At 38.3% G+C, this 23,179-nt stretch overlaps 1 protein-coding gene across 5 annotated transcripts in view; it reads left to right on the top strand.

Moving 5' to 3' along the window:
- Positions 1-23,179, top strand: part of CHRM3 (cholinergic receptor muscarinic 3) — a 473,044-nt gene that overhangs the window by 231,555 nt on the left and 218,310 nt on the right. For all 5 annotated transcript variants that reach the window (XM_087431902.1, XM_087431900.1, XM_087431901.1 and 2 more), the window contains one exon: positions 20,771-20,873. In XM_087431902.1, the coding sequence (XP_087288028.1) occupies positions 20,776-20,873 (98 nt within the window). In that variant the 5' untranslated portion in view covers positions 20,771-20,775. The remainder of the gene's footprint in view (positions 1-20,770; positions 20,874-23,179) is intronic.

Here is a 23,179-nt window from a genome sequence, read left to right as displayed (position 1 = left end):
GAAAATAAAAATCATTCACCTCATACTGGGCATTACTCTTACTAAGTTCCATCTTTCAATATATTTTTTAAAGTTAGTGTGACTAGAAGTGCAAACATACTAGTTAGTTGTTCTATTTTTATGTCTCTGTGCAGGGAAAGAGAAAAAGGAAGAATTCTATTCATGTGTCATACTCTGAGACTTATGGTAGTTTGCTAATTATAAGTTCTATTGTCTTGGTCTTAAAAGGCTTTCAAGAGCTGAACCAAGTATAGGAAGGTCTCCCAGACCCCAGTGATTACACAGCTGCAAAATTTGTAGCCGAAATGTCAGCCTGCCTTAGTATTTTTGCAGGCCAAAAGGCCAAGCAAAGTCAAGTCAAACTGTTTCTTGTTTCTTACAGAAATTTGCAAGATGGAACAACAGAGCTCAGGCCTGCATCAGAAACTTTAGTCCCTTCTTTGACCTCCTGGACTGTTGGCTGAGCCGGGTTTTTTCCATCTGTTAAATGGGAGATAATCATACTTTCATCTATTCCTGCCTTTCTAACAAAGGCTTTTCGAGCTCCTTGGTTTCAAGATATTTTCATAGAGTCCAAAATTAAACAGACTTCGTATGTCCTCATACACATGGCTCTCAGCCAGCTGTCTCTCTTGGTGTAATTCTTTAAACGGAGGCTTCATCTCACTTACTCGCAGAGCTTGGTGCCCACCTGACTCCTCATCTCTAAAACTAGTTCATTATCCTGAACAATCAGGCAGGATATTAGTGTAATCGCAAAATGTCTTCTCTGTATGGGCAGTCTTTGTCTTTCCAAGGGCTTCCTAAGTCACATGAAATGAAACAATTGACTTAATGCCATTCCTTTTTGTGTAAAAGTAAATATTAAGACAATGAAAAAGAACTGACACATAAAAATATTGATGTTGGGGTTATAAGTGATTTTAAAAATGCTTTTATTTTTTCTTCTTTTCAAACTCTCCATAATGAACAAATATCACTTACGTTAGTTAAAAATAGGGTATTATTGAATAAATTTTTTTCTAACCGCAGTAATCATACTTCATTTTCATAACTTCTATGTTTTATTTCTAAAAGACATATCCCTTGAAATGTTTTGATGATGGTGCACATCAAAGAGTTATTGCCTTCTATAGCAATGGTTCTTAAATTTTAGGATTTCAAAATAGTTTAGGAGGCTGATAGAGAAGTACGAAGTTTTGGTTTTGAAAATGGGGGTCATTTTAAACAAGCAACTAGTCTATGCTGTCAACATTTTTTCTTTATATTTTGGGTTTTTAAAAAATTTTTTGGTGAGGATGATTGGCCCTGAGCTAACATCTGTTGCCAATCTTCCTCTTTTTGCTAAGATTGTCCTGGGGCTAACATTTGTGCCAATCTTCCTCTATTTTGTATGTGGAATGCCGCCACAGCATGGCCCAGTGAGTGGTGTGTAGGTCCGTGCGCAGGATCCAAACCCACGAACCCCAGGCTGCCAAAGCAGAGCACGCAAACTTAACTACTACACCACCAACCTGGCCCCGCTGTCAACATTTTTAAGAAAAGCGAAGGATATTCTAATACTATTCTAGTACAAAGGACTTTAGTCTAAGTATAAAAAAGGGTCTTTCACAAGAAAGGCCAACAGGTATATTTGTACAAACATTTATGTGTGGTATATCCTTATATGTATGTACCATTTCAAATCCATTAAAATTCTATTTAATGATACTACATTGAATAAAATTTGGAGACAGCCATTTTACAGTGGAGCTGTAGAGGAGATGGAATACATAAAGTGTCTCAATGTTCTCTGTTATTGCCATTATAAAATTATCCAGCTTTACACAAGGATATTGAGGAAAATGGAAGCAGTACCCTTTAATACAGTCATGCGTCGCTTGATGACAGGAATACGTTCTGAGAAATGTGTTGTTAGGCAATTTCGTTGTTGTGCAAACGTCATAGACTGTACTTACACACCTATCTAAACCTAGATGGTATAGTCTACTACACACCTAGGCTATATGGTACCATTCTTATGGGACCACCATCATATATGCGGTCCATCATTGATGGAAACATCATTATGTGGCACATGACTATATTGTACTCAACTTGAAACGTTCCAGGTAAATTGAGAGAGACCATCCTGCTAAATTTTTTCCCCTGCAGAGCCTGGAATTAAGGAGTCAGGTGACTGGCTAACAAGGTGGGCTTAGCAGTTATATACCCTGATGTTCAACACACAAAAGTCAGCAGCTTATGTGAACTGTTCATCAATATTGATACCAGAACAGGCATTTGACAATCTCTTTTCTTTCTTAATTGTCTTTTTATACTCTGGTATTTTTTTTCCCTTGGTCAGAAATATATTTTAGTTACTAAATCTCATGACAAAAACCATTTTAACTCCAGTTTGATTCTATGATTTGAAGTATGAACAGGTAAGTCATTGGACATCAGAAAATATTCACATTGGTAAGTTGCCTTTTAAAATAAAGCAAAATCACAATAAAATATCATCTGTCTCCACTACCCTTGGTTGCTTTGTGGATTTCTTTATGTAACTAATATATTTATATCCTTCCTTCTACATTCCTTGGAAAGAAATTACAAGATTTATCTTTTTTACTCTGACAGCTATGTTATTGCATAATTCCCGAAAAACTGGGAACAATGAAATATACTTACTGGGGTTATTTTTAAGTGGTTAGTCTGTGACCCTGTGTTAATTTTAATTTGCAATTCTTAATATGCTCTATTTAGTGTTTCCTCGAATAAGGAAAAGTTCCCAAATTAGGGGTTAAATATCTAGGAGAGTTGAGACCAACTATTGAAGTCTGTTCTTTTATTGTGAGTGAGTGATTAACTCTTTGGATTTCGAATAATGAGATGAGCTTATTATTATAAAATAAATCTGTAGCTTTACCGTGGTCTTCCTCCGTATGACTCACTGTACAGGTCTAATATTATTTGTACTAGATTTCCAAATAGCTTTTATTTCTCATACTAACTAGTAGATTGAATAATGAGTCTTGTGTTGAAAGGCATCCCAAGGCTTCTTTGGGCTCAACCAGAAGGAATGTCAGAACTGATTCATGATGGCTACGAAAGGACAAGAGGCAAGAGTTGCAGCCTGAGTGCCCGGGGGCTGCCATACCTAATTTGAGATAACATTTTTAAGCTGTACTCTATAATTTAGCATTTCTTTATGTTGCTCTCTAAGTTCTTTCTGTAAGTCCAGACTTTCTAATTTCATTATAAGTTTGCTCAGAATATGTGGTATATTAGGACCCAATAAATAATAATAATTGTTGTTGTTAGTACTGTGGAATCGATTCCAACTCCTAGCAACCCTGTGTACAGCAGAGAGGAAGGCTGCCCGGTCTTTTTGCACTGTCTGGCGCTATATCAAACAATGCTCTGCTGCTATTCATAGAGTTCTCATGACCAGTTTTTTCAGAAGTGGGCGGCCAGCTCCTCCTCCTCTAGTCTGTCTTATTCTGGGAGCTCTGCTGAAACCTGTCCACCGTGAGTAACTCTGGTGGTATTTGAAATACCAGTGACATAGCTTTCAGCATCACAGCAACATGCAAGCCACCACAGTGTGACAACCAACAGACAGGTGATAGGGTTCACTGACCAGGAAATGAACCCAGGCCACAGTAGTGTGAGTGCAGAATCTTAACCCCTAGACCACCAGGCCTGGCTAGTTATAATCGACTGGTTGATTAATGGATTTGCAAATTAACAAATATTTGGGCACCTAAAAGTTGCCAAGTTCTAACAAGTATCTGTGCATCCTCACAGCTTCTTCAAAATAATTTTACTGATTATGAGTTTCAGTAAGTACATTTATTCCATATTCACTCTGTGAAAACACTAGTCCAGCCTGATTCCTTCATTCTCCATGGTTGTTTTTCCTCCTGCTCGAGGCTAATAGGTATGAGTTCCTATATCTTCTATTTCAAATTCTCAGTTTTTGTACCTGTCCTCTGCTCCTTAGGTCCCTAGGGAGAAGGGACTTTCTCCTTCACCTCTAAGTAAGCCCCTGCTCTGCCATTATCTTCTTCTGCCCCTCCTGGGATCTTGCTACCTCAGTTATTTCCAAGATTTCTAATAACTGCACTATCCTCCTGTTGTCTGGAGCCTTCTCCTCTCCATAAAGATCTACCGATCTCTCCTGTGTCAGTATAAATTTCACTTCACCTTGCTCTATCTCGCACATCCGTTTCTCCCCTTTTGCAGGTGCCTCTCTAGCCTCTAGACCCTCTTCCTCCCAAGACATTTTCTGCAATGGTAGACATGTTCTGTCTGCGTCTGTGCTGTCCAGTGCAGTGGCCACTAGGCACTTGTGCCTATTGAACACACTTGAAATGTAACGAGTGTGACTTGAAGAAATGAATTCTTCGTTCTTTGCATTTAATTTAAATTTAAAACAGTCACAAATGGCAAACGGCTACATTAGTGGACAATATGTAGACTTTCTCAACCAGAGTTCCTCATCTGAGCCACAGGACACAGAAAATTATTGAATGTATCTTCTCAATTCTCCCAAGAATGGTGCATAACTAGTACTATTCCAAGACGCATGGAAGAGATGTTAACTCATTACATACACTGGATGCCTAAGGGCATTAGGACTTTACTCTCTCTGCTCAGGTAACTGAAGTCTTTCTTTCTTGCCTATTGAAAGAGGAAGTTCAAATATCTCTCATTTGCAAAGGTCATCAGCATCTCTTAAAAGGCAGTCCAGTGAAAGTTTTTCATTCCTGGCTCCTAACTCTCTGCTTTAATCAAATCGATCACTATCCTTCGAATGCTACTTTTACTTTTCTACCTTTCACCTAGTATTATGCTATATCCTCAGCCTCCTACATTCTTCTTTCCCTCTCCACTTTTTACCAAACTATATACATTATTCAAGGCTCACATCTGGGCTTTTTAAAAAACCTTCCACAGACCAGATAAGCCTATGAAAATCGAAATCCCTTAGTCTTTAAAAACTATTTATTGAAGTCTTAGTATATTCCAGGCAAGCACTAAAGACAGAGTGGTTAATAATAATAATAGTAGATTAATATTTATTGAAGTCTTATTATGTGCTATTTTCTCTTAGCTCTGTGTATGCATGATTCATTTATTTCTCATAAGTACCCAGTGAGATAGATATTACTATTATATAAACTTTACAGATGAGGAAACTGAGGCATATAGAAGTAGTGTGCCCAGGTCTCGTGATCAGTAAGTGACAGAAGGTCCTGCTCTTACAGAGTTTGTATCACGCACTTGCCAGTTCTTCATATCCCTCAATGGCACTTAAGAATTCCTAGCTTCTTATATCTCTTTTACTTGTATTTTGTTTTGTTGCTACCCTTTACTTTGTTAGTAGGCTTTTGTTACTAAACATATCACACAGTAGACCTTTCCTTCCCAATAACATTCTAAACTGCTAAGTTAGGGACAAGGTTATCTGTCTTTTGTGTCCAGCAAGCACCTAACATCATATTTTAGGCAATAGTTTTCAAACTATGGCTATGACCCATTCATAGGTTCTGAAATCAGTTTACTGTTTACCTAATTCACAGCTCGATTATTTTAATAAAATAGTGAAAATAATGAATATTATTTGCAATAATATCAAATTGTGGTGCATCCATGCAATGGAATATTATTCAACAATAAAAAGAATGAACTCTTGAAGACGTGGAGGAACCTTAAACGCATCATGTTATGTGAAAGAAGCAATATGAAAAAGCTGCATGCTGTAGGATTCTAACTATATGAAATTCTGGAAAGAGTAAAACTATGGAGACAGTGAAAAGGTGAGTGGTTGCCAGGGTTCAGGGCTGGGGAAAGAGTGAGTGATGAGGAAGTAGAGCACAGGAGATTTTTAGGGCAGTGAGACTCCTCTGTGTGATAATGTTGTGTGGATATGTGTCATTATATATTTGTCAAAATCCATAGAATGTGCAACACAGAGTGAACCCTAATGTACACTACGGACTTCAGTTAATAAAGATGTATTAATATTTGCTCATTGATTGTAAGAAGTGTATCACACTAATGCAAGATGTTAGTAAGAAGGGAAACTGGGGTCAGGAGAGGGTATGAGGAGACGGGTATATGGGAATTCTCTGTAGTTTCTGTTCAATTTTCCTGCAAACCTAAAACTAAAGAATGAAGTCTATTAATTTAAAAAATAGAACAGAAAATATCAAGCACACCATATGTGGGGGAATAAATGTTGTTTCACGAAACATTTGCTCCAGTTTTAGATATGTGTGTGTGTGTGCAGGGGTGTACTGGGTTGCAATATGAAAAATATGTATCTTATTGTGGATAAGAAGTCAAAAAAGTTTGAAAGCCACTGTTTTACAGACATACACAATACCTATTTTCCAGCTGATTGAAAAGCCATCTTAGAATTCGAGTAATAAGTATAAGCCTGCCTCATGTAAGTAGGAACAGTCTAATCTACAGACTTTTGTAGGTATAAAATGTGACTGGTGTAATATGTCTGTTTGCTAAAATGGTTGTGCATGATAGTTATAGGATACTTTATGAAAGCCTTTAACCATGGGATATAACAAAATTAACCCAAAAGTTGTAGATGACAAAATGATTTTTGTCAGGATGTTTTTCAGTGTTCCTTACTGGATGCGGTAGCTATCTATTCAAGTTTTGGTAAAAAATTGAGACTGTCTTGACTTTTCTTTTTAGTGCAGCAGAACTGAATTATAGCTTCAAAACAATATCAGGCCGAGTTCTTAGGAAATATTTGAAGTAACCGATGAACATAGATACTGTGTTTATTTGGTTCCCACTATCATCCCCAGCCTTGCTCAGGATAGGTGCTCAATAAATATGAGTCTAGTTTTTGACTGATTCAAGTTAGTAGGTTTCTGTCATTATCATTAATGAAGGATAGGAGTGTTTATTTGGTGGTTTTGTTTTTGTTATTGTTTGGTTGGTTTTTCTTCCTTTCTGTTTTTGTTTTGTGTTGTTTTGTTTTTTAATATCTCACGTGGATTTGTGCGTTTGGAAAGCAGAAGGTCTTAATTTAGTAGCCAGTGTTGTCCTGGTGCTGGGGCAGCTCTTGAGTTGGAACTAACAAAGTTCAAGACTGTTCCAGAACTGACTGTTCTGTCTGCTCTGCTTCCTCAAAGCTTTCAATCTCATCTCTTTTGCTCTTCCTTTATCTTCCTCCCTCTTTCAATACAGGTCACCATGAGAGCTTTGACTTATATCTCAGCAAACTTATCAGGATATCAAGAGTTAACACACTGATTTTTGTCAACAGTTTGCTAAACTCCTGGATCCCGTATAATTCACATTCAACACACTCACTTTTCTTTCTCTTGCTGCACATTTCCAGGAGAGGGAAACATGAATGCTTCCCTGTGACAAATGTACTGAAGGCAATCTCATCACATAGCAATGCTATAATAGTCAATGGAATGGAATCTTAAGAGACAGGATGAATATACAGTAGTAAATTAATTTCTCACTTAAGGCCTAATTATCTTGAGGCCTATTTATATTTTTAAGGAAGAATAAATAAAACTAAAATCATACATATTGGATTTCCACATGAAACAACAAGCTAGTCGTATATCTGGGGCAGGAATTGAGCAATGCTGATTTACTCTTAAATTCTGTATGGCGCCAAGCAAAATATATTTATTTTGCAGTTTGTTAATTATAGTCAGCCCTTACCAGTAGAAAACTCTTTCAATATTCCTTTAGAGACTTTCTGTAAAAATACAGATTCCTGGGCCCTACCTCAGGCCTCTTGAATTAAAATCTCTGAAGATGGTACCCAGAAATCTTTCCCTTTAAAGAAATTTCCATGGCATTTGATGACTTAACCAGGTTAGGGAACCAGTGAGATACAGTCTTGAGTGGTAAGTGAAAGCCATTTAAATATCAAAACTATTTTCTAAAATATGTGTAACACTTAAAAGTTAACTTATTTTTTCTTACTTATGCAACCAAGTTTCACAAATGTGATACTCAAATTTATCTTCTGGGTCTCCCTTCTGGCCTCCATGAAGAATTGAAAGCTACTAAAATTCTAGTGTAGTCTTCATTTTAAAAATATTTTTATGACATTGGAAAGCAATAGATGACTCTTCACTTATCTAAGAACCCTCTTTGCCTATAAATATTTACAGAGTCCTTTCTTTCTGAGCATAAAGCACTATCCTCACGTAAGTTGTCCTATTCAGTCCAGCTCTATTAGCTCGTGTGCCTAAGCCTGGCAAGGAAAGTAGCTTTTATTCTGTGTTTGATTTATCACTGGTTCAACAGTATCAAAAGCATTTTTTAAATTCCTACTTGTGTGTGGCCCTGTTCTTTGTGCTTGACAATGAAAGTTATATGCCCACTGGTCTTGCTTCCTTAGAACTAATGGGACCTTCTGTATATATCCAAAATACTTTCCAGACTTTTTCATTTTTTATTCTGTGAGGTGGAGAAAACAATTACCCTTGTCCCTTTGGCAGAGGGACCTGTGCGGTTTAGAAAGTTCATTTTGTTCTCCCATACCCCTTGTCTTTGGAATCTCTCCTCACGATTCTGGGCTCCTTTTCTTCCTCAGTCTCCCGTGGAGACTGCTCTGTGAGTCCCCTTCAGAGCACAGCAGACATCTTGTCCAGCCCCCCTCACTGCCACCCTCTCTGATACTCCGGCCTCTCTCATCCCTTCTATCCTCCTCTGGGCTTCCCTGTCACTCCTGTTGAAGCTTTTCTCTTCTCAAATTTTAGTGTTGCAAGACATTATTGGAGAAACCCACAAGCCCAATAGACAAGGCCCCTTGTAAATGTAGGTCTTCCTGGCTTCTCAGCACACTTCCTGTCTACCTTTCATAAAGGCTTAGTCTGCTCTTCACAGCGGCTTTCCAAAAGTTCCCCTAATTCTACACTTTGCTCTTCCAACCAAAGGTGTCTTAGAATATTCCATCACCTGCTTTTCTGAGAAACCTAGAGCTGGCACATCTGCAAGCCAGGCCTCTTCAACGTGTCTGTCCCTATCCTGCTCCTTCTCGCTTTACTCCCTGTGTCTCTGGAGAAGAAATGTCCCTTCAACTAAGACATTCACTTTTCTACCTGGATTCTCCATCCTCTCTCTCTAGTCTCCAACATCTACCCTTTTAGCCTATTGATTCACTTCTTATTCCGGTATTTTAAACATTAAAACTTGAATTTTTTCCTCATCATAAGAAAAAAACTTTTATAACTATGTATGGTGACAGATGTTAACTAGACTATTGCTGTGATTATTTTGCAACATTTACAAATATTGAATCATTGTGTTGTATACCTGAAACTAGTATAATATGTCAACTATATCTTGATAAAATTTTTTTTTAATTTTTTTCTTAAAAAATTAAAAATGTTTCTTGACCTTACCTCCTTGTCTCCTTTGACTCATTCAGAAAACCTGAATGCCGCTGTGTGCCTGGCACTGTCTCCTCCAGTTAGCATGTTTTCCTGCTTCCCTTGGCTGCCAGATCCTTCAGTATCATCTGCCCTTCCCGCTGTCCCCTCTCGTCTTTAATTCACTGTCATTGGGCTTCTCCTCCTCAATTATCCTGAAACATTGGTCTTAAAGATTATCAGTGAACCGTTCTCTTTCTTAACCTAAGCTATTTTTTCTAGTTTTTCTGCCTGAAAACTTCTTAGAATTTGAGGCACTTGGTTCCTATTTCTTGACATTGCCGTCAATAGTATTTCAGAATCCTTATGTTCTTCCACTTTCTCTCGTTGGTTGCTGGGTTTGGGCTGGATTCTTCTTTTCCACCTCCTGCCTCCTAAAATAGTTATTTCCTAAGACTCAGTCTGCTTCTCCTGTTTCACACTCTCTTTTCTTCCTAGTCTACGTCTCTCTTCTCAAATCACTCGCATAGCTGTTATGCAGGTCAATCATCTTTATATTTTAATCTTTAAACTCTCTCTCCAAGGCTTGATTTCTGTGTTACTAATTGTTTATATTGCTGAATGAGCCACCCTCCCACCAAACTCAGCATCTCTAAAACACAGATCTATTTACCACCCTTCCTGAAATTCGCACACATGCGCGTGCACACGCGCACACACACACACATTTCTTTCCCTTTTTATCTCAAAGGAATTACTATTCTCCTGGTTCCTTGGCCTTATAAAAATATGTGAATAATACCCTTTTTCTTTTACATCCGGTCAGTTGAGAAGTTGTTTTGTTGGTGCCAGCCTGTTGATAGTGATGCTGTGGACTAGGAATGTTTGAAGCACTCTCCTGGCCTGTATCACTTGTGGCGAGCCCCCACAGACGTTTCCCCAGCTGCAGCCAATGTTGTGGCTGGACCGGCCCTTGTGGTTCTTATTATGGTCGCAGGGCACGCTTCAGCAAAAAGCACCAGGGAACTTTGAAAAATAAGATTTATTACTCACGGGTGCTAGAGGGTACTTGGCACTCCTGAGGGCCACACAAGGTGAGAGCGTGGACCTGAGGCTCTGCCTAGGGTTTCGCAGGTTCACTCTTTTTTTTTTTTAAAGATTTTATTTATTTATTTATTTTCCCCCAAAGCCCCAGTAGATTGTTGCATGTCATAGTTGCACATCCTTCCAGTCGCTGCATGTGGGACGCGGCCCCAGCATGGCCGGAGAAGCGGTGCGTCGGTGCACACCCGGGATCCGAACCCAGGCCGCCAGCAGCGGAGCACACACACCCAACCGCTAAGCCACAGGGCCGGCCCGCAGGTTCACTCTTTATTGGCGAATATAAAACATGAGAGCAGGAATTAAGGTGCAGAAAGGGAAAAGCAGGGTGGCTCAGGTGGTCAGTTATCTCGGTTACCCAGGGCTTCCTAAAAGGGGAACTTCATGGGTGGGGCGGCCTGGTTTCCTATATAGTTGTTTTATTAGCAGCTGTGTCAGACAGCTGGCAGAGTTTGGTCAAGATGGATGTCTTTGAAATGGATACCTCGGCAATCAGAAGCTTAATGTCAGGCACTTACATTACAATCAAAAAGCTTAATGTCGGGCACTTACACTCAGAAGTCTAGTTAAATGTTTCTTTGTGATGTTCCTTGGCACCTGTCCCTTGTATTCCACCCCTCCCTCAACATCCGGTCTGTTGCTATGTGCCTAGGCTCCTGCAGTCATCTCCTAAGTTCTGTCAAGCCTTGTCTTTTCTCATGATTCCCACCATAACTTCTCCCCATGATCACTCTATTTCAGCACTCTCAGATTGATTACAGAGTGATTATCATTCAACGCTTTGACTGGTCTTCTGTGTGAATTTAAACTGCAAAAATGTAGAGCTCATGAAGAAGCACAGAGGGAGAAGTAATTTTCTCAAAGAAGTGTCCCTTCATTCTCTCCTTTTGCACGTGCCATCCCCTATAAGTATATATGCACCAGTCAAGCTACCCGATATCCTCTGCTGCCACCGACATCTGGACGTTTCTTGTATTTCTCTGTGCATGAGTCTTCTTTTCTCCAGCGTCTTCCTGTCAAAACCCTTCCCCACTTTATAGGCTCCAACATAAACCAGCTATCTCTGTGCGGCCTTTCACTGTCTTCCCGTGCCTGATAAGAATTGAACTCATCCTTCTCTGTGCTCTTGTAGCTTTGTAACTCTATTACAAACCCTGTGGTCTTTCCCATACAACTTAAAGCAATAGACAATAAGTATTTTGTGTTGAATTGCTTTGAAATTCAGCAATGTGTGCAGACTCTAAGCACCTAATTTTATTAGGAGTTTACTACTACTTAGAAATGTTTTATTCATCACTTAAGGTCAGTACATTTTTAAAATTTGATTTGGTCTCTGCTTCTTTAGTCCCTTGCCCTTTGTGTCTAGTTAGCATTCTGTCTCGCTGTCTTTTATGTAAAGACCATCTCTGTCACCTCAGTCTTCTACTCAAAACATTCAGTAGCTCTGCATTGCTCTCAGGATATGTAAAAATTCCTGAAGACCAGTGTTCCAGGCTTTCCCTAGTCTAGCTCCAAACTAATTTCCTATAACGCAGTGTAGTGCTCTTCTCCCTTGGTTCCACAGTATATCATCTTTATTCTTGAGTCTTAGCCTTTGTTTTTATTGTCCCTCATCCCTGAAGCACTTCCCTTCTCTGTTATTTTTTGAATTATACTCATATTTTAAGATCTAGCATATCTCACACAAAGCATTTCCTTCTTTCTCAATTTATCCTTTATGAATCTATGCCTTTCCCACAGTGCTGTAGTACTCATTGCCAATAACACTGAGCACTACATTAGACAGATTAGATAGATGATCAATCGATAGATAGATGGATGATAGGTCAACAGATGTAAATATCCACATCATATGTATATATGATATACATAGCATATATATAACTTTATATCATTTTACTTATGACATGATTATCTTTTTGCCCAAAAGATAAACCTAAACTTCCCAAAGGCAAGGATGATGATCTACACTTCTCTATATCCCACAAAGACACTAGTGTATCATGCTCTCTACTCGAGTCCTTTGGAATGATTAAATATAGAACATCTTGGAAAACAAACAGGCTTATATGTCTCTATTGTAGGAGTTTTTTTGACCCTTGTTCTATAGTCAGATTCTTTTTCCATGTACTTCTTTAAGCTCTTATTCCTAAGGTGAAACGTTTTACAAGAAGATATAGTTAAAATATAAAGGAATTGTGTCTAAAGGAAAATTAGAGTTCTCCAGTAATAGGATCACGTGTTGCCTATGTACAGCTTGCACTCTTAAACATTCTGCTGCTTTATTGTTCTAGTTTAATATTAAGAACAATTCCCAGTTCATCCATAATGTGTTGGTTTTCTGGAGAACAGAATTCTAATTTATCACATCAGAATGTGATTGCAGAAGCTTATGTTCTTTGTTAGTAACTAATACATGTTTTTTGTCCTCCCTTGCTCATTAGAAAAACAGTTTGGGGTTATTCACAGAAAGAACGGGTAGTTCTAGAGATAATAGACCAGGAGGGAAATGCCATATCCCATTTTATACAATGCTAAGAAACTGAAAGGGACATTAATTTCTCTAAAGGGCATCCCTGCCTGCAGAGTTGAACACTACCTTTTACATCCTTAATCAATTTCTATTCTGACTGCCTTCATCCTGAGCTTCAATCTCACTGGATTATCTAGGAGGCCCTGTCAGCATGGAGCTTGTTCACACTCAGTGAACTCAGCTAGGAATGGGCTCAGCACTTCCGGACCCCAACCCCACTCATGTGCCTGTGAGCCTGGAGCCAACTTCCCCTGAAGTTAGCAAGAATTCAGATGCATTAAAAGGGATAGGTAGGATGAAAATAAGTCCAATTTCCTTTCCCTTTTAAATTTTTTGTACTCTTTCTTTGTGTTCATTGTGTTGAATTGGTTTCTTTGTTCTGTTTGTTTCAATCAACTTCTTAAGCAGACTTGTTCTTCAGCCTCGCTAACAGAGTGGTATTTCTCTACACCTTGTTGTTTCATTTGTTCCTAAAAGGACCTCTCTTGTGCAGGCCAGGCTTACGAAAATGCATTATTGTTTAATATAAAGAACCAGACTCAGAGATTTAACTACTTTTCCCTCAGATTATTCAGGTCTTGACTTATACGTGCCACGCAAGTTGATTCTGATGTGGAAACTGCCGTCAACTAAGAGATGAAAGGAGAAAAGGATGGCATAGAAAATGTAAGGAAGACCTGGCAAGATTAGACACACAGTCAGGGGATAAGCCTATGGAGAGGAGGGGGTTAAAACAGACATCTAATGCTAACTAATGTACTAATGGTAATATTGTAATTAAAGAAATACAGTCCACTAGATGTTTAAAACGTTTTAAATAAACATTTGTAGGCATATTCAGAAGTAGGCAGAATAGCATAATCCACCCCCTGTACTCACCAGCTAGCTTCAATAATTAGCAGCACACGACCAACTTGTTTCTTCTCTATGGCGCCCTTTTCCCACAAACGCTGGATTATTTTAAAACAAATGCAAGGTGCGAATATTTCTTAATGTACCTAAATTAATACTTTAATATTAAAAATGACTTTTTAAAATAAAATATTAGATTTTTATGAGATCAGCTCTGATATTATAAAAGAATAGGAAGCCAGGTAAGGTTTTCTTTTAATCAACTATATTGAGGTTAATGTATGTACAATAGTAAGCACCCATTTTAAGGGTGTATTAGGATGAAGTTAAACAAGTGTATCCACCATGTTTTTACCACTAAATCAAGTCATGGTGCATTTCTGTCACCACCTTCTTTGTCAGTTGATACACACCCTACCTCCACCTTACCTCAGGCAATCACTATTCTGCTTTCTGGCCCATAGATTAAATTTCTTTTTTCTAGAGTTTTATAATAATGGAATCCTACAGTGTGTATATTTGTGTCTGCCTTCTTTGGCTCAACATAATATTTTTGAGATTTATACATGGTATTGTGAATACCAGTAGTTCATCCGTTTTTATTGCATTTTTAAATTCCGTTGTATGATGGTATCAAGGTTTCCTTTCTATTCCATCTGATGGACATTTTTTTTCCAGTTTGGGGAAATTATGAATGAAGTTGCTATGAGCATTTATGTACAAGTTTCTGTGTGGACATATATTTTTATTTCTCTTGGGTAAATAACTAGAAGTTAATTTGCTCAGCTATATATTGTGTATGTTTAACTATATAATAAACTGCAAAACTGTTTTCCAAAGTGGTTGTACCATTTTACATTTCCACCAGCAGTACATGAGAGTTAGAGTTGCTTCACATCCTTGCCAAAATTAATATAGTCAATCATTTTAGTGTTAGCCATTCTTATGGGTGTGTGATGGTTTTAGTTTACATTTTCCTAATAATTAATATTGTTGAACATCTTTTTCATAGGGTTCCTAGGCTCCTCAAACTCTGATCACTGCTGCCTCAACTCAGTGAGGCAACCAAGCTCTGCTTAGATTTCCCTTCCTCTGCCCACTTTCCAGAAATCTCTTCCAAAGGGCCCAGATGTAGGTTACTCTTCTCGTACTGGTTTCCCTTTTCTCAGTCATGATAGTAGTGCACTACCTGTTGTCCAATTCCTGAAAACAGTTATTTCGTTTATTCTGTACAGTTTTCTAAGTGGTTTTCTTTTTGGAGGGGGTATGCCAGGGATGTAGGTTACATTCCATCCTTGTTACTCTGTCATGGCTGTAAGTGGAAATCTAGGTTAGTTTTTGAAGAAGAATTTTCTAGATTTTTAAAATTTATCAAGGGCCAAGCCCAGAAAACTCAAGTTCATATTGTATGGGAAAAAAACCTTTCACTTGTTACATCTAGGCTCACTCTCTGATAGTAAGAGAATAAGGCACCATGAAAGAAAAAGAAAACACCCCCCTTGCTGAGTCTGAGGAATTCTGCAAAACAAGAATTACAATGGAAGGGAGGCAAGTGAAGCAGCCTAACGTGTGCCTCCCAGCATTCTCTGTTGGAGTTTTAGCCCAGAGAAGAGCAATGTGTTAGTGAAAATGAGGTGTGTACCAAGACAGGGAGCTATTTCACATGCAGGCCTCCACCACCATCATAGTGAACTTAGCAGTTCAGCCTGGTCAGTCAGAGGGAAGGCTTGGAACTTAGGATCTGGTGATAGGACTCTGAGATAGCTGAATAACTTGTCACTGGGGCTGGGGTACCATCATATGGGTGGAGGTGTTCTGACCTGAGGGCTACAACACTCCAAGGCTGAATGTGTATCACAGCCAGACCTCAGAAAAGCTACATTGTGAGAAGGCAAGATGAGGCTGAGTTAAACAGAGATGTCTACCCAACCTTAAACGGTCAAAAAAAGAAGATGGCATGCTTGCCAGTGGCGAACGTAACTATAAATGTCAGCAGGGCTAGGAGCACCCAGATGGATAAGGAGCCCTGCCCCATAGGTCAGAGGAGACAGACAAGTCACGTCTGGAGACACAGACTCTTTCTTCTATTCCTGAGTTTATTGAAGCTGCACTTCTCTCCACTATGCATGCGTATATATGTACATATACATATATATACATGCACACATATGTATACATATATGTACATATACATATATATATACATATACATATACATATATATATTTTTTTTCCTTGCAAAGAAAGAGTAGGAAAGGAAGGCCAAATGCAGAGAGTAATTTATCCAAAAGAGATTGAACAGTACCTGAATTCCATTTAATTTTGGGTTTCTTTTTGTGCACAAACGCATAAACACAATGCAGAGGAAGGGGCAGGGGATGTGGTTTGTGAATTTCTAATGATTTGTGAGATTTATAAACTTAGTAAGTTCCTTTGCTTTCCAAGAACTGTTGACCCAGGAGATGGGCAATATAGTTTCTCCACCTTCATCTCACTTCCAGAAGACAGGAGATATTTTGGAGCAGCAAATGCTAGGACTTTATTAAGACTGGGAATGCGACCAGACTAGAGAGAGATGAATAGGATACTACATGAGACGGATGAGGAACACTTACTAGGTCATCCTTATTCTTACATGAGATAGAAGCAAACAGCCAAAAATTGGCTTTTGTTTCTTCAAAGGCACCTTTTTCCTGCCCAGCCAAAGACAAAGTGACTTCCCAGAGATATAGGAGACCTTGCCGGGGACATGGGTGATATCTTAAAGCGGAAAATGAAGTGGGAGAATTCTGCAGCTCAGTCATTTTCTTTAGCTTTTTTTCCCCTAGAAAATAGGATGGAAGGATTATCAGAAGGTGAAAGCTATGGTACAGAGTAGAAAAGACTGTTGATCACAGATCCATTTATAATTACATGCAATAGCAATTATGTCAACAAATCTTCCTGTTATTGTAATCTTATTTTTTTCATGGACTGTTATAAGAAATTGACTTTCCTCATTCTGTTAAAATATATATATTTTATTCTGGCATCATGCTTAGTATATCTCCTTCTTCCTTCTTCCACTATCACATAGTTAATGATGTAACAAAATAATATTGTATATGCTGGAAACCATTTAACCATATAAATGCATACTCCAAATATATCATGTTTGACGGTCTATATGTTTATGCAATGAATATTTTAAATAAATACAATTTTAAATTATATTGTGAGAATGGGATTAAGATTTTTTTAAATGCATTCATAACTACTCTACCCTAGCACAACTGTTTTCTTTTTTATGGTCACCCGGCTAGTATTTATTCACATATGTATTTTGTACCTACTTATAGTCATAATATACAATTTTATACACTGCTTTCTTTATCATTCTTCATATTGCAATTTATTTATACCTTATTGGCTACTTAATATACTATGGAGTTAATATACCAACGTTTTCTTAGCTACCTCCTGTTGGATACACAAATAGTTTCTATTATTCACTATATATGAATAATACTACAATGAGCATTTTCCTAAATATACTGTTTTCTAATTTGAAAGTATTTCCTTGGGACAATTTGAGAGAGGGATTACTAGGTCCAAAGATCTGAATATATTAAAGGAGTTTTGTAAGAGGATTCAATGGGATGTACATATCTACAACACCACCAGTATCACTTGTTTTCCCAGTAGTCTCGTCCGCATTTATATTTTGTTATTTATAATTATAGTTAATGCAATATGTGTCATTTTTTGTTTTTATTTGGATTTCTTTTATTGCCATTGAGATTTTTTAAATTTACGTATTGCTTACTGTTTGAGAATTAGTGTGACTTAATTAGGGAAATCACTTAAGTATCAGACAAGCATAAGTTCAAATCTCAACTCAGGTCACTTCTTGTTGTGTATTTAGTGAATTAGCCTCTCATAAAACAAATAACTTCTTAATTTGTAAGCTAGTGACAATGATATCTGCTTCACAAGGTTGTTGAAATGATTAGATGAGTTAATCAATGCCTGGTGTGTTAGTGGCACATGGAAATTGTCACTTCTCCTCCCCTCTGTCTCTGCCTCTCCCATCCCATCTACCTACCCTCCTCCCACCCCTGACTTCTTGTTGCACGGATTATCCATTCAAGTTCTTTTGGTACAAATTTTCATAGAACCTGCTTTTTCATTCCACAGTTTACATCCATAGGAGCTAATTGTCAAAGTTCTCAGGAGAACCATTCTCTCTCTTGCCAGCAAGTGCTAAGTTATATTGCAGATCACTGAGGTCAGATCTGTTGGACCCCATGAATTACCTAAGTGTTTGCACAAAAAAATGGGAAATATACTCAAAATAAATATCTCCATAAATTATTCATTTTAGAATTCTGTATATTGTCCAATTTCTCTTTTAAAAGTCTTATCCAAGGTTTCTTCCGTCAGGTTCGTCAGAGATATTTTGATTTGTTTATTTGCTTCTTTATATTGGTTTCAGGTAACACTTTAGCTTAATGTTCCATTGTGTCCTACCCAAGAACAAGCTTCCTTCTGTGATTACAAGTGTAGTTTGTCACGCAATTGTAAGACAACTACTGGAAGTTGCATATCTGGGTGATGCTGTCATTTGGATTTTGTCTGTCTTTCATCTGCTGTCTGTTTTCTAGGCATTATTGCTCATCTGTTGCCTGGAATTGGTTTCTATCTTGAGAGCCTTTGTAGCAAGAGCTGCCTTTTTAAGCAATCACTCTTCTTTAAAGCCAAAATAAGTCCTAATATGTTCTAAGGTATCGGAAAGCCTGTAACAAGCATACAGTTGCTCAGTTGGAAAAGCATTGAAAATATAAATTCCTATCCTCTTTCATGAGGGCAAGGCAATTTGGGGGCTTCCAAAAGATTTTCCAGTCTCTCACCTTCATGATGAGAAATTGAACTGAGTAAGACGTAGTCTAAGCAGTTGCACTTCAGGAGTTTAGAAGAGAAAAAGAGGAAGGAGGGAGAAGAGGAAGGGAAAGAATCCTCTGCAATCTTGCCAGCCTCGGCAGCTATGTTGCTCATCCTCCGGAGAATGCCACAGGCTCCTTTAGATTTTTTATTTCTTACATAAACCTTCTCTTTATGTGTCATAGACAAGGCTTCTTCATTTTTGCATTACTAAACCTGCTTCTCCTCCATCTCCATCCCCACTCTCCCCATTTTTACATGTTACACTTGGGCGCTGGCCTCCTTTTCTGTATGAATAGACACAACAATTCTAACTTCTTACCTACAGCAAAGCCCTTTATCCACACACTACACCAGCGAAGTTATTAAAGTCCTGATGATCAGAGGCAAAAACCACCAGGCCAGAGAGAGGCTCTTATGTAACAATTAAGTCTACAGGGGGAGTTTGAGGATCACAACTGGATTCAGACAGAATGACCACTTTTTCCATTGTTGCTGGATAGTACACAGTAGCCAGCCATGTCTGCAATGTGGCTGTACAGAAAGGTCTATTACAGAAAGTATTAAAACTCACAGGGTGAAACAATGTGGACTTAATCTTGTGTTTCTACCCCATGCTCGCATTCCTGAGGTTGGAAACAGGAAAGGTGATAGTGGCAACAGTCCAGTTGTGCCCAGAGCCCACTCTGCACCACACAACAGGAAAGTGCTTGTCATAAAATAGGATGGTGACTGTAATGGCCACAACACATTGATCATTGTGCCACATGCATTTCTTCCTGAATCTCAGCATCACAGCTCTCTCTGCAGCAGAGGGAAGACTGGCTCCCAGCTTTAACCTTTAATCTACACAAATCACTTTATGGTCCTGGGCAAGCCTCTCAACCACAGTTTCCCCAAACACACAGTAGTGGTAAGGTTACCCTGTCCTACCTTGCAGAGAGATTGTGAAGCCAGAATTAGATAATGTGTGTACAGGATTTTGGAAGAGGTTTCAAATTCTTTACAATTATTGGGGTAGGTGCTTTTGTTTGTACTGTTAGGCTGATTTACAGTAATTTATATCTGTAAAAGGATGTTCTGCCATTTTGTTTGTATATGTTCTATTTCCCTCAAACTATGGTAGGCCCATTAAGGTGGCTTTCAGAACATACCATTGTCCCTCACAGCTTCCTACATTTGAACACGCTGCTTGAATATTCTTCTTCCCTCTCCCCACCCTCATCTCCTTTTTTTGTCTGTCACTCTCCTACTCAGCATTCAAGACTCAGCTTAAAGACCCTCTTGGTGACATCACCTCTGTACCCTCTCTGCCCTATAGATGGGCAGTTACTTAGTTCTTGGCTTCCTGTATTGTGATGATCTGCGTCCAGTGTGGCCTTTCCCAGTTGATTGGACTTGGGTTTTTGGAGGACAGTACCAAGTGCTATTCATTTTTTCAACCCAATACTTGGTTCATGTTATTTGCTCATTAAATATTGATCAAAATGATGAGTGAATGTCAAATACTTGTTGCCATGAAGCAACAAATGTGTTAGTAAGGTGAGTGGGGGATTCTTTGCTTATTTGCTATAAAACTTGTGAGGGAAACTCAACGCTTAGCTTTCTATATGCAATATAAATATGTATCCATTATGTGTACATATTAAGGGGGGAAAGCTTGTAAAGTAGCCACAATTATTGGAAGTTTCAAACTGAGAACATGTGACCTTATGACAGAGACCACAAGATGTGACATCTGTGTGGAGATGTAGGTTACGCAAATTTACTGTTTCCCCAGTAACTGCTGTGGATCCCTCATTCAGCAGGATGCTAATAGGTGTTGTAGAATAAAAGGGTTTCTTGATAAAGAATATTTGGAAAATGCTGTGATAAATCTCCATTTATAAACTCTACCAGTTAATTAAAATGCCATCTCACAATTTAGTGATCCAAGTATCCTACTTCGTCTTTTATCTTGTTTTAGATTTATTTGCCTCTTCTTTGTTTGTTTGATTTTCAGCTTTCATGGTGACATGCCACCTGGTTTCTTTCTACAAGAGAAGTTCGGCACACAGCACAGTCCTTGAAACATTGGATTGGTTTGATAATCCTACCTGGAGTAGGTATGTAAAACTTCCAGTGTGTGCTTACCCATCCTTTTGGATCATACCTATGGATGCATATCCATTCCTGTTCTTGTTGTTTACTGAGGGTGGAATTTGTTCTGAGGAGTAAAATTCATGTGTCAGAGATGACCTTTGTCTTTTCTACTTAGAAGTATGTGTTTATAGTATGATGTACGAAACTCTGAAGACCTTTTCATTTTCTTTATGTGATAAATACAAATTAAAAATACATTCATTCTAGAAGAGAGGGGAAATTCTATGCTTATATGGTTCTTAAAATAAGACTTATCTACAACTCTGTGGAAATCAAGTATATGAAATATGATTAATTCCCTGGTATGTTTATAAGTGTAATACTGGTAGCTCAAAATTCTCACAGAAAGATACAAACTTCTTTTTTTTTTCCTGAAATTAGCTAGGCTTAGACAAAATTGAGTGCTAAATTATGAACTAATTGACTGTACATGTGAGTTAATTAATGATCCCTTGATCTCTAAGGTTTTGTGACATTTACTCCATTGGTGTATCATGACATAAATGTGACATAAAAACAGAAAATACAGTACTTGACAGTTTTTTTGATTAATGAATTCTCTTGAAGGGAATATTCTGAAATTATATTCTCATAAGCTATAAACTTTGTAGCTCCTGATTAAATCCAATTCAGACTACTTGGATGAGTTTTGTGTGTGTGTGTGTGTGTGTGTGTGTGTGTGTGTGTGTGGTATGTTATCACTAAGGGATACTTTGTTACAAGATTCATTGCTTTCTTGTATTCAACTTTTAAAATATTATTAGGAATATAGTAGGCTTGTTGAAACGCTATGTACATGTTTATGTATTTAGAAAAATGTCCCATCTATATAAATTGTATTTTCAAAAGTAAGACTCTATAACAACTCCGCTACAGCCCCCACCCCCACCCCCCGCCAAAAAAAAAAAAGTCTGCTGAAAACCACACTTGAGAAGTAGCAGACTTGGGACTTAATTGGATATGAGACTAGCTTTACTGCTTAACCCATGACCTTGGGAAAAATTTTTATGCTTCCTTAGAAAAAGTGTTGTTACTTAATTTGGAAGGAAGGGAAGGAGGGATGCAGGGAGGGTAGGTGGGAGGAAGAGAGGAAGGAAGGAAGGAAAGAGAGAAAGGAGGGAGGGAGGGAAAGAGGGAGAGAGGGAGGACAGAAGGGAGAAAAATGATCAATTCACAATTGCAGTGCACCAAACACATCAGGCAGACGTTGCACTGGTCACCTACGTGTTAGATCTATCTTACTTTGTTTATTTTGTAGGTTTCTTTTGTCTACACAAAAGCGAAATGCATGTGTTAAAAAAAATTGCCAAATCAAAAAATCAGGTGAGTTCACATAAAAATCTGGGTTCCCAGTCTTCTCTTTCTCTGCAAATGGCACTACAATTAAACTAGTTGCTCATGCTAGAAATCTAGTTATCATACAAGATACTTCCCTCTTCTTAACCTCTCCACAACTAACCCATCAAGTCCTCCAAAGCCTAGCTCGGACCCAGTGGTTCTCAAGCCTCAATGTGAAAAGATACTGGTACTCAGGCTGCAACCAGAAAATTAAGTCAAAACCTCTGAGCGTGGACCTGAGGCTTCAGAATTTTTATCAAGCTCTTTGAATGATTCTAATGTGCAGCCAGGGTGTAGAACCAGTGCTCTAATATCTTCATCTGTCTCTATGTCATGTGTCATCCCACTTGTCCAAGTCACATTCATCACTTTTTTGGCTCAGCAGTCTTCGACAGTAGTCCCTAAATCATCTTATTTCAATTCTTGTCCCTATTCAATCCAATCTCCACCCAACAGCCAGAGTAATTGTTTATAAATAGAAAAATATCTGTCTGCTTAAACCTCTCCAGTAATAATGGCAATAATGATAATAACTGATAATGATCATTTATACCGTGGATGAATAAAGAATCTGAGTGCAGGCGTTGTTGAAGGACCAAGTCATTGAGGCATTAAGGGTCAGGAGAAAATGGGGGAAAGGGCATAAAAGATGTAACTAAAGATGCCAAGGCAATTTTATCCCATTTCCACATTGGGCCCGTTGCCTAACTTGGCGGTGCCTTCTGCTTGTCTGCTCTCCCAGGCAGGCACCCATAGGCCAAAAGTATTGCTGACCTCTCCTACAAATTGCCACCCAGTAATGTGACTTCACATTACTGTCAGAAGCAAAGGGATTTTATAAGTTGGCAGTGACATTATTATAAGGTTAGTTTTATGGCACAGCTACCAAAGTTTATTAAATGGCCCTCCTTCATAGTTGCATGGTTCATCC

The sequence above is a fragment of the Ceratotherium simum genome, chromosome 6, assembly GCF_057802395.1.
Source record: "Ceratotherium simum simum isolate JZ-2026a chromosome 6, ASM5780239v1, whole genome shotgun sequence".
NCBI lineage: Eukaryota > Metazoa > Chordata > Mammalia > Perissodactyla > Rhinocerotidae > Ceratotherium > Ceratotherium simum.
Note: the sequence above shows the minus strand (reverse complement) of the source record. Positions and strands in the feature narration are given on the sequence as shown.